The sequence below is a fragment of the Tachypleus tridentatus genome, unplaced genomic scaffold (assembly GCF_004210375.1).
Source record: "Tachypleus tridentatus isolate NWPU-2018 unplaced genomic scaffold, ASM421037v1 Hic_cluster_2, whole genome shotgun sequence".
NCBI lineage: Eukaryota > Metazoa > Arthropoda > Merostomata > Xiphosura > Limulidae > Tachypleus > Tachypleus tridentatus.
Window position 1 is genome coordinate 57,931,148 of NW_027467782.1, and position 12,033 is coordinate 57,943,180.

A 12,033-nucleotide genomic window follows, 5' to 3' on the forward strand; every position below is an offset into this window, starting at 1 on the left:
GACTGTTCCAACTGGTATTAATCTAAGTTGATAACATAATGAGATGTAAGACTGTTCTAACTGGTAATAATCTAAGTTGATAAAATTAAGAGATGTGAGACTGTTCTAACTGGTAATAATCTAAGTTGATAACATAATGAGATGTGAGACTGTTCCAACTGGTAATAATCTAAGTTGATAAAATAATGAGATGTGAGACTGTTCCAACTGGTAATAATCTAAGTTGATAACATAATGAGATGTAAGACTGTTCTAACTGGTAATAATCTAAGTTGATAACATAATGAGATGTGAGACTGTTCCAACTGGTAATAATCTAAGTTGATAACATAATGAGATGTAAGACTGTTCTAACTGGTAATAATCTAAGTTGATAAAATAATGAGATGTGAGACTGTTCCAACTGGTAATAATCTAAATTGATAAAATAATGAGATGTGAGACTGTTCCAACTGGTAATAATCTAAGTTGATAACATAATGAGATGTAAGACTGTTCCAACTGGTAATAATCTAAGTTGATAAAATAAGGAGATGTGAGACTGTTCCAACTGGTAATAATCTAAATTGATAAAATAATGAGATGTGAGACTGTTCCAACTGGTAATAATCTAAGTTGATAACATAATGAGATGTAAGACTGTTCCAACTGGTAATAATCTAAGTTGATAAAATAAGGAGATGTGAGACTGTTCCAACTGGTAATAATCTAAGTTGTTAATTAGAAGATGTGACACTTCGCAGGTTGTGCACTAAAGAAAAGAACTTTCAGCGCTAAGTTCACGTCCTTATTTACGAAGGAACAAAGGAACGTTTATCAGCTGAATATAAATTAACATAAATGTATATAAATACACTAGTAGAATGTGAAGAAATCTACCTTAACACTCGTATGCACCCCGCGATTTGAATAATAATTATTTAAAAAGAACAGCTCAACAATGACAATTATAAAAAAACATAATCTGCTTACATCGTGAGGACAGACATGGTCTCCAAGATGGCTTTTGTTTAGTAAACCCTATTTTGTCTCGGTTCAAGATTTTTATGTTAGGAATTATTTCTGTTAGTTCATCTAACCGAACACTTGCCCTCCGTATTGAACAGATTTACTAAAAGCCTGCGTTAAGATTGGATCAAAGCAGTGGAACGAAATATCACCTCTGTCTGTCTTATTTACAAGGGGGGTTTAGTAGACAGATAATCGGATGAGACCGCGAGTGGAGTGGATAAAGCGATTCTCTATAAACAATCCCTCAACTAAATCATTCCGAAAGATAACGTCTGCTTCACCGGTTTGACTCTTATCGTTGAAAAGACTGGATTTGTTCCCGAACTCAAGATCCTTTGGTTCTTGTGCCTGCTCTATGGCGCGTGCAGCTCAACGTAAGGGGCACTGTTCTCTTAATCTAAGGGATCTTCTCAATAGTTTTAAAGATCTCGAACTTTGTTTTCATCATCTTACGTCGGCTGACTTGTGTTGTTCGGGACGTAAGAGAGGTTTTTTGTTGTTTGTCCGCTATCAGCTGGTGTATGACATTTACATACAGTCTACGCGGTCAAGTTAGAGATGTATAGGATCACGCACAAGCTTTTCTGACTTAAAAAACTTTGACTAGATGGAGGTTAGCACGTTAACAATATTACTATCAATAACAGAAGCTTTAGAAGAAATATATTATGGAGTAGATGTCCAAGGCATAATAACAAAGGATGCACCAAAGGATAGAGGACCTCACGATGCACAGGTTCTGTTACAAAAACCATAAATCCCAATATAAAAAAAAATCATGTTCTTTATGGCTAAGTCTGTTAGTGGTTATATCGATGAACCGCGAATGTTGGCCAGGCTACGGACAATCAGTCTAAAGTCAGGTTTCAAACTGTACCGAGTTTTTATGGTGAATGAAGCTAGTTAGTAGCTGTTAAATATCTGTTACGCTGGATAACTATTCGTTAAATATTAACTGTATCAAGTTGAAAATCCCTAAGATATATAACACGTATCGTTGTACGGAGCCAGTGTTGGTATTCAGTGAATTAACTTCTAAACACTCGTGCGTTATGTACAGAATGAAATCCGAACATAATCTTGTGATGTTAACGACTCTGGGCCAGACAAGATGTACTTTCAGCCGCAGGGGCGTTATAATGGTATTACCAATCCCACTATTTATTGGTAAAAAAGTAGCTCAAGGGTTGACGATGGGTGATTTTTGACTAGCTGCCTTCCCTCAACTTTACCATTGCTAAGTTAGGGACGATTACTACTGATAGATCTCGAGTATTCGTGTGAGAAATTTGAAACAAATAAACAAAATATTGTGTAATTCTATAGTTTTCGTCCATCAGATCACAATTTAGACCAAAGGTACTCCAGACTTACATACTGTGTTAAGACAGGAAACAAAGGTTTTCTTTATATATTAGTGATATATATATATGTTATATATTATATTTATGATTTGCTAAGAGCTAAAATATCATATGACCTTTAAAACTTATTGAGGTTTACATCAAACAACGATGTGGGACATCAGAATTAAGTTGTACTGTTCACAAAAATAGTTAATCACATTATCAAAACAAAGTTTGTTTTGAATTTCGCACAAAGCTTCTCGAGAGCTATCTGTGCTAGCCGTCCCTAATTTAGTATAAGACTAGAGAGAAGGCAGCTAGTCGTCACCACCCACCGCCAACTCTTTTACCAACGAATAGTGGGATTGACCGTCACTTTATAACGCCCCCACGGCGGAAAAGGTGAGCATGTTTGGCGCGACGGGGATGCGAACCCGCGACCCTCAGATTACGAGTCGCACGCTTGGCCATGCCGGGCCAATAAATAAATAAATTTTGTTTGTCTTTGAATTTCGCACAAAGCTACTCGAGGGCTATCTGTGCTAGCCGTCCCTAATTTTGCAGTGTAAGACAAGAGGGAAGGCAGCTAGTCATCACCACCCACCGCCAACTCTGGGGCTACTTTTTTATCAACGAATAGTGGGATTGACCGTCACATTGTAACGCCCCATACCTGAAAAGGCGAGCATGTTTGGCGCGACGGGGATGAGAACCCGCGACCCTCGGATTACAAGTCGCACGCCTTAACGCACTTGGCCATGCCGGGCCTAAATAAATAAATAATTTTAAAAAATGTGTATCATATTAAGTGAGGAGAAAATATGATATATCTTTTTAAAATAGAATATATGTTTCATTTCATTATCTACACGTTTGTTTCCTCTCTATCTCTATTCTAAGTACTTATTGATAAAGATCATGTCGTGTTATCGGTACAATTATATAACTTTGTTGACGCCTGTTTGCATGCTTCTGACATGCCTTTTGCTCATGGATTGCATGAAAAACTTTATTAACGAATTCTCGAACACCTGTTTTACCTCAACAGCTTTCTGATTACCTGAGGGTGATAAAAGTCGTTCAGCCATTACAAGAGTATCGTGACTTTACGTGGAAAACTGTGCCCTCTCAAACATATAAAATTAAATAGCGTTCAGTGATATGCTAACGCTCAAAGCCTGGAAGAAATATTTTTTTTAAAAATGAAAAAAAAAATAAAAACAGGATATTTATATAACAATTCAAGTTAAGTTACCAGAACAATTACAATAATTAATTAATGAACATTTGTTAAAAAACAAAATTTGTTATTTTTTATAGAATCTGGACAAATGATAAGAGTGGAACATAATTTATACGGTAAGAAACTGCATGTCAATAAATGGTTACGGCGTAACTAAATAACTATTATGACAGATTAATTTACATTCAGACGATGTTGTATATCCAGATAAATAGAGTGTGGTTGGATTATCTGTAACTATAGTCTTATCATGGAGTAACTAGATAAAGAAAGTGTGACTGAATAATCAGTAACAACAGTCCTCTCATGGAGTAACTAGATAAAGAAAGTGTGACTGAATAATCAGTAACAACAGTCCTCTTATGGAATAACTAGAAAAATAAAGTGTGACTGAATCATCAGTAACAACAGTCCTCTCATGGAATAACTAGATAAATAAAGTGTGACTGAATTATCAGTAACAACAGTCCTCTCATGGAGTAACTAGATAAAGAAAGTGTGACTGAATAATCAGTAACAACAGTCCTCTTATGGAATAACTAGAAAAATAAAGTGTGACTGAATCATCAGTAACAACAGTCCTCTCATGGAATAACTAGATAAATAAAGTGTGACTGAATTATCAGTAACAACAGTCCTCTCATGGAGTAACTAGATAAAGAAAGTGTGACTGAATAATCAGTAACAACAGTCCTCTCATGGAGTAACTAGATAAAGAAAGTGTGACTGAATAATCAGTAACAACAGTTCTCTCACGAGATACCAAGATAAATAAATAAGTTATTTAGACAATTTTCAGCCACACTTTATTTATCTAGTTATTCCATGAGAGGACTGTTGTTACTGATAATTCAGTCACACTTTATTTATCTAGTTACTCCATGAGAGGACTGTTGTTACAAATAATTCAGTCACACTTTATTTATCTAGTTATTCCATAAGAGAACTGTTGTTACTGATAATTCAGTCACACTTTATTTATCTAGTTAGTCCATGAGAGGACTGTTGTTACTGATAATTCAGTCACACTTTATTTATCTAGTTATTCCATGAGAGGACTGTTGTTACTGATGATTCAGTCACACTTTATTTTTCTAGTTATTCCATAAGAGGACTGTTGTTACTGATAATTCAGTCACACTTTATTTATCTAGTTATTCCATGAGAGGACTGTTGTTACTGATGATTCAGTCACACTTTATTTTTCTAGTTATTCCATAAGAGGACTGTTGTTACTGATAATTCAGTCACACTTTATTTATCTAGTTATTCCATGATATTTATATTGCACATGGAAATAATTTAACAATTTTATTAAGAAAAAAGTCCTCGTTTATGATATAAATTAACTTTAGTGGAAGGATGTTTGACAGTATATCTAGAACCATGTAAACCTCTTTGGTGAACAATATTAAATTAACTCATCGGATCTCTGGTAATTATTTTTCAATATTTTGATATCGTATGAAAGTCCGATTAAAGGACAAAAAAAAAAACCAAAGTAAGATAAGGCCACCATTGTTTTTATGTAGGCGTAAAGGAAAAATACGAACTTTATAAATTGCTCTAAAAACTAGATGAAAAAACAAAAATAAATCGTTTTCGTACAGACAGTCGCTGATCAATAAAAAATTTAAAACGATTGAATAGGACGAGGGTGAAAAAACAGATAAGGAATTCATTACTGGACTCTTTGAAAGCATTCTTCGCGGGGGTAGTTTTACTTACGTGTTGTCGTATGAGGCACATTATCCCATTAGTGTTTCTTGACAAACCATTTCACGCGATTTGATATTCACAATGCCAATTAACTCTAAACTAACTTTTTACGCATAAAAAAAACACCTTGGAGCTAAAAGAAGGAACGATTATTACATGGTTTTATCGAGAAGAAAAGGAGAATGCATTGATTTAGAAGTCTGGTGATCAAAAATATAATAAAATATCTATTAAAACGTCAGCCGGGTTATTATCTTACTGAACACCGAACCAGAATAGTTTCATTATGGAAGTTGTAAGCGCTATTCTTTACTAAACGTTAGAATTACTTATGATACCGGATTACTTCAATTTAACAAAATAGTGAAAGGTTTATGAGTATCTTAAACATCAACTGAGAATTTGAGGCGTATAGATACATCATTCTCTGTCTGTGTTTTATTTACAATGTACTTATGGAGTAATATTTCCACATATATTAAACAGACTACGTCGTTTTTAAACATGCTATAATTAATGTTTTTATTAATAGGTTCCTTTAGTCTTAGTTTCATGTCCTTATAAAAGCATCGGATTCTTCCGGAACATTTGTTTCCTCATTGTCCAAGGTCGCAATATTCGAAGGACGAACGGGACTGGAACATTTAACTCCTAGATTCACTGTTCGAGCAACTTAATCACGAGGTCACTATTGGCTCACTTCTATCTTTCAAAAAAAAAAGTATTCCGCCTATTGGCAGAAACGAACGTTTCCCAACAGCCAATCACTTGGCAGATTTTATGTTGTAGTCGGAATTGAGAAAATGTATATTATTTTAAAATATTCATGGCTTCACCTACATTTGTTAAAACCTCACCAAACTAATTATTTTTTTAATACTGTAATCCCACAATATCAAAATACCCACAAAACAAACCGCATACCATATAAAATATAGTTTTATGATAGTTTAATCACAGTTTACAAAGATGTACAGTTACTTACTTCTGGTTAGCTGGAGTTGAATTTATGATAGTTTAATCACAGTTTACAAAGATGAACAGCTCTTTACTTTTGGTCAGCTGGAGTTCAATTTATGATAGTTTCATCACAGTTTACAAAGATGTACAGCTACTTACTTCTGGTTAGCTGGAGTTCAATTTATATTACTTTTTTATTTAATCTTAATCTCAAAAATAATATTTTATCACCATGACTTCACGTAAATAATTTATGTAACAACAGCATCCTATTCAAGAAATCAAACGTGCTAGTCTTAAACTTTAGAAATATTCCATTAATGCGGGAGAAAGAAAGTTTTCATTTGAAATCCTCTTCATTGTTTTACATTATTCCGTGTTTTTTCTTCCTCTGGATTCCTTGAAAGAGGAGGTTACGTTGTCGTGTCCAACGAAATTCTTGTATTTCCAAGTCTAAGTCGTTCGGCCCTCTTCGTGTCGACCATCTTAACAAAACGGCGAGGAGTGGATAGTGCATCACATGTTAGGCTTAAGGAATCAAAGGAAAACATGTATATTTAGTAAAGAACCGTCTGCTGCAAAAGACTGTTGGCTGTTGAAATACTAGTAAATACAATATGACTGGCGAAAGAACTCATGCAGTATTTTTGTTTGTCAGTTTAAAAATTTTTCTCCAAATAGTACATAGCCCTTAAAACGATGTATTCTCTAGATTTATCCAGAAACACAAATGTAGAACGTCGAATATATTCGAGTTTGTTCCACAAGAAATGGTAGCCATCAATAATTTATGGACAAGGCTTTACGTATAGATGAAAAACGTAAAACTGACTCATATCTAATATGTGTAAATTGCTTATATTATTTATCTTAAACACCTCATGGATGATCTGTCTCCTCCTAGCTAGGCAGTAAGTCTGAAGGCTTATAACGTTAAAACCTGGATTTCCATACCCGTGGTGGTCACAGATAGCCCTTTGTGTAATTTTGTGCGTAATAAGAAAAATAGTGTTGGGCACAGTGTATCTACATTTTATTGGGCGTTAAAACATTATTAGATTTGATCAGACTGACAAAAATATTCTTAAGAAGGATAAAACACGCTGTTTTGTCTAAGAAGGCACGTCGACAACGTCGACTCGGAGGGCAATATATTCGACACTTCATAATGGATTGACCTCAGAGGTTTGAAACACCCATAGCACGATCCTCTCAAAATATTATATGATCATTCTGGTCTTGAATCATACGTTTCTTGAATTATTATGAGAAACAGTTTGTTTGTTTTTATTTGGAATGTTCGACAAAGTCCGACTTCAAACAGGAAATACAACAGCGTCTCTTAAGCTTTCAAGAGAAGCATGTTAGCACATGTCGAACCTTCAGCCAAAGGACACTGACGGTATTAATTTATGCTACTTAATGTTTAGCTACACGGAATATTATATATGTTTCTTTATTCCTTCTTGAACTAATGATTCTATTAATGTAAGCTTGAAACTAGCAAGCATTCTAGTCGTGTTGTTCAGAATTTTAATCATAACTTACGACCATGAGCACGTTCAAACTGTGTGTTCATACAACTGGCTCATTTCATCACAGAGTTCGTCATAATATTGTGTGTTTTGAATATTTCATCATCGTTTATATAGTCGCAAAACTATAAAAACTAAAACGGATAAGAAGTTTGCACTGCTTACAGATCACTAGTCGTGTGTTTTATCAGCCACTCGTAACATAACAACGAACCGAACCTGTGTTTTTATCAGCCATTCGGGAAAAATAACGGATCGAGCCTGTGTTTTACCAGCTACTTAGAACAAACAACGGACTGATCCTGTGTTTTACCAACTACTTAGAACAAACAACGGACTGATCCTGTGTTTTACCAGCTACTCGGAACAAACACGGACTGATCCTGTGTTTTACCAGCTACCTAGAACAAACAACGGACTGATCCTGTGTTTTACCAGCTACTCAGAACAAACAACGGACTGATCCTGTGTTTTACCAACTACCTAGAACAAACAACGGACTGATCCTGTGTTTTACCAGCTACTCAGAACAAACAACGGACTGATCCTGTGTTTTACCAGCTACTCGGAACAAACACGGATCCAGCCTGTGTTTTACCAGCTACCTAGAACAAACAACGAACTGATCCTGTGTTTTACCAGCTACTCAGAACAAACAACGGACTGATCCTGTGTTTTACCAGCTACTCGGAACATAACAACGAACCGAACCTGTGTTTTTATCAGCCATTCGGGAAAAATAACGGATCGAGCCTGTGTTTTACCAGCTACTTAGAACAAACAACGAACTGATCCTGTGTTTTACCAGCTACTCAGAACAAACAACGGACTGATCCTGTGTTTTACCAGCTACTCGGAACATAACAACGAACCGAACCTGTGTTTTTATCAGCCATTCGGGAAAAATAACGGATCGAGCCTGTGTTTTACCAGCTACTCAGAACAAACAACGAACTGATCCTGTGTTTTACCAACTACTTAGAACAAACAACGGACTACTCCTGTGTTTTACCAGCTACTCAGAACAAACAACGGACTGATCCTGTGTTTTACCAGCTACTCAGAACAAACAACGGACTGATCCTGTGTTTTACCAGCTACTCAGAACAAACAACGGACTGATCCTGTGTTTTACCAACTACTTAGAACAAACAACGGACTGATCCTGTGTTTTACCAGCTACTCAGAACAAACAACGGACTGATCCTGTGTTTTACCAGCTACTCAGAACAAACAACGGACTGATCCTGTGTTTTACCAGCTACTCAGAACAAACAACGGACTGATCCTGTGTTTTACCAGCTACTTGGAACAAACAACGGACTGATCCTGTGTTTTACCAGCTACTCAGAACAAACAACGGACTGATCCTGTGTTTTACCAGCTACTTGGAACAAACAACGGACTGATCCTGTGTTTTACCAGCTACTTGGAACAAACAACGGACTGATCCTGTGTTTTACCAGCTACTTGGAACAAACAACGGACTGATCCTGTGTTTTATCAGTTATTCATATCACATAAGTATTGTTGTAGTAATAAACTGTTAGTGGTAAAACAAACAAACAAAATATTTAGAGAAAACTCAATTGGAAGTTCAGTATATATGTAGACAGATGTATACAGATACACCAGTCTGATGTATACACATACATTAATCTGATGTATTCATCAAACAAACCAAAATATAGATGTACACCACATTAATGTTTTACATATAGGTGTAAGTGATCACTTTCATTTATAATATGTTGTCATATCATCGAACCTAGCATGTCGCTATATTATGTACACTGATATATATATATCTACATTATGAACATCGGTATATCACTACAATATGTATATTAGTTTGATTTAGCAGCGTCACACTAAAAGGAAATCAGCTAGTCATCACCACCCACCGCCAACTCTTGGGCTACTCTTTTACCAACGAATAGTGGGATTGGCCGAAACATTATTACGCCCCCACGGCTGAAAGGACGAGCATTTTTGGTGTGACAGGGATTCGAACCCGCGACCCTCAGATTATGAGCCGAGTACCTTCACCACCTGGCCGTACGAGACCAATAGAATAATAGATTAACTAAGTGATATGCATAGTTATGTCTTACTATGGAAGAAACATTTAAGAGGTTCTTTATTTGTTGGAAAATTCTCTGGATATTCAGAAGTTATTCTTCATATGACTTCACAACATGTTCACGATTACTCATTAAAACCTGGCCTGGTGTGGCCATGGTGATCATGGACTCGAATCCCTTTACCGAATATACTTGTCATTTCAGCTGGAAGGATGTTATGATGCGACGATTAATTCCACTATTCAGTTAGCGTAGTCCAAGACTTGAGGATGGGTGGTCGTAACTAACTACTTTTCCCTCTAATTTATCACCTCTAATTGGGGGATCGGATAGCGCATATGGCTCTTGGATATTTTGTGCAAAATTTAAGTAACAAATAAACCTAAGCTTGTTATGCAGCTTTAGAAAATGTTTGTTTGTTAACAGTGTGGTTAACATGTAGTTTAGAAAAGTGCTCGTTTGTTAATAATATGGTTATCACGTCTTTTAAGGAAATGCTCTTTTATTAACAGTATGGTTATCATGTGGCTTAGGAAAATACTGGTTTGTTAACAATATGGTTATCATGTGGCTTAGCGAAATACTGGTTTGTTAACAATATGGTTATCATGTGGCTTAGCGAAATACTGGTTTGTTAACAATATGGTTATCATGTTGCTTAGGGAAATACTGGTTTGGTAACAATATGGTTATCATGTAGCTTTGGGAAATACTGGTTTGTTAACAATATGGTTATCATGTGGCTTAGGGAAATACTGGTTTGTTAACAATATGGTTATCATGTGGCTTTGGGAAATACTGGTTTGTTGACAATATGGTTATCATGTGGCTTTGGGAAATACTGGTTTGTTGACAATATGGTTATCATGTGGCTTAGGGAAATACTGGTTTGTTAACAATATGGTTATCATGTGGCTTAGGGAAATACTGGTTTGTTAACAATATGGTTATCATGTGGCTTTGGGAAATACTGGTTTGTTAACGTCATAATTAAAATATAGGGAGCTCCGAAAACGATAAGACGAATGTAATCCCATAAACCATTCATACATTATATGTTTAATGCTTTAAATACGTCTTCGATTAATTTCTATATTTGAATTATTTCATTAAAAAACTGATAATATAATAACTAATATACTTACTGACGAAAACCACAAAAGCCTATAACCATAACGCTTTAGAAATTTCGACTTTTCTTCGTCAGGAGTAGTTTGTTTGTTTGTTTTTGAATTTCGTACAAAGCTACTCAAGAGCTATCTGAGCTAGCCGTCCCTAATTTAGCAGTGTAAGACTAGAGGGAAGGTAGCTAGTCATCACCACCTATCGCCAACTCTGGGGCTACTCTTTTACCAACGAATGGTGAGATTTACCGTCACATTGTAATGCTCCCACGGTTGAAAGGGCGAGCATATTTGGTGCGACAGGGATCCGAACGCTTTAACCCACCTGGCCATTCCGGGCGTTCGTCAGGACTAGGCATTTCCTGTTTGTCCTTCATGAAGGTCATTCTTCCAAAAGGGTCACATAGAATCTGTATGTTTTACTATTCTACTCAATTTTTGGTCCCACGTGTCCACTAATTATTGTAAACTACGGTTCGTTATCTTAACACTGCCGAGTGTTTGTGTGAATGTCTGGGTCATTGTTTATAACATAAAACAATTCTGATAAAAGTATTCATATTTTAACTCTATGAACAAAAGTCAAGATGTTTCTACATAATGCTACTCGAAACTAAAACATGAGTCATTTCTACCTAAAACTACAAACACGTTTTGAAAGATTTAAAGTCGACGACAATGAAAAGTGAACATTACTGGAAGGTTGAGAGTGGACAATGTTAGATAACTATAGTGGACAATCGTAAATAACTATAGTGGACAATCTTAAATAACTATAGTGGACAATGTTAGATAACTATAGTGAACAATCTTAAATAACTATAGTGGACAATGTTAGATAATTAGATAACTATAGTGGACAATGTTAGATAATCAGATAACTATAATGGACAATGTTAGATAACTATGGTGGACAATGTTAGATAATTAGATAACTATAGTGGACAATGTTAAATAACTATAGTGGACAATGTTAGATAACTATAGTGGACAATGTTAGATAACTATAGT

General features: G+C 35.6%; 1 protein-coding gene across 1 annotated transcript in view; it reads right to left on the reverse strand.

Moving 5' to 3' along the window:
• Positions 1-6,271: 6,271 nt before the first annotated feature.
• LOC143243123 (uncharacterized) overlaps positions 6,272-12,033 on the reverse strand; it is a 30,489-nt gene continuing 24,727 nt past the window's right edge. Inside the window, exon 3 of the mRNA XM_076486899.1 lies at positions 6,272-6,807. Coding sequence (XP_076343014.1) covers positions 6,803-6,807 — 5 coding nt within the window. The 3' untranslated portion in view covers positions 6,272-6,802. The remainder of the gene's footprint in view (positions 6,808-12,033) is intronic.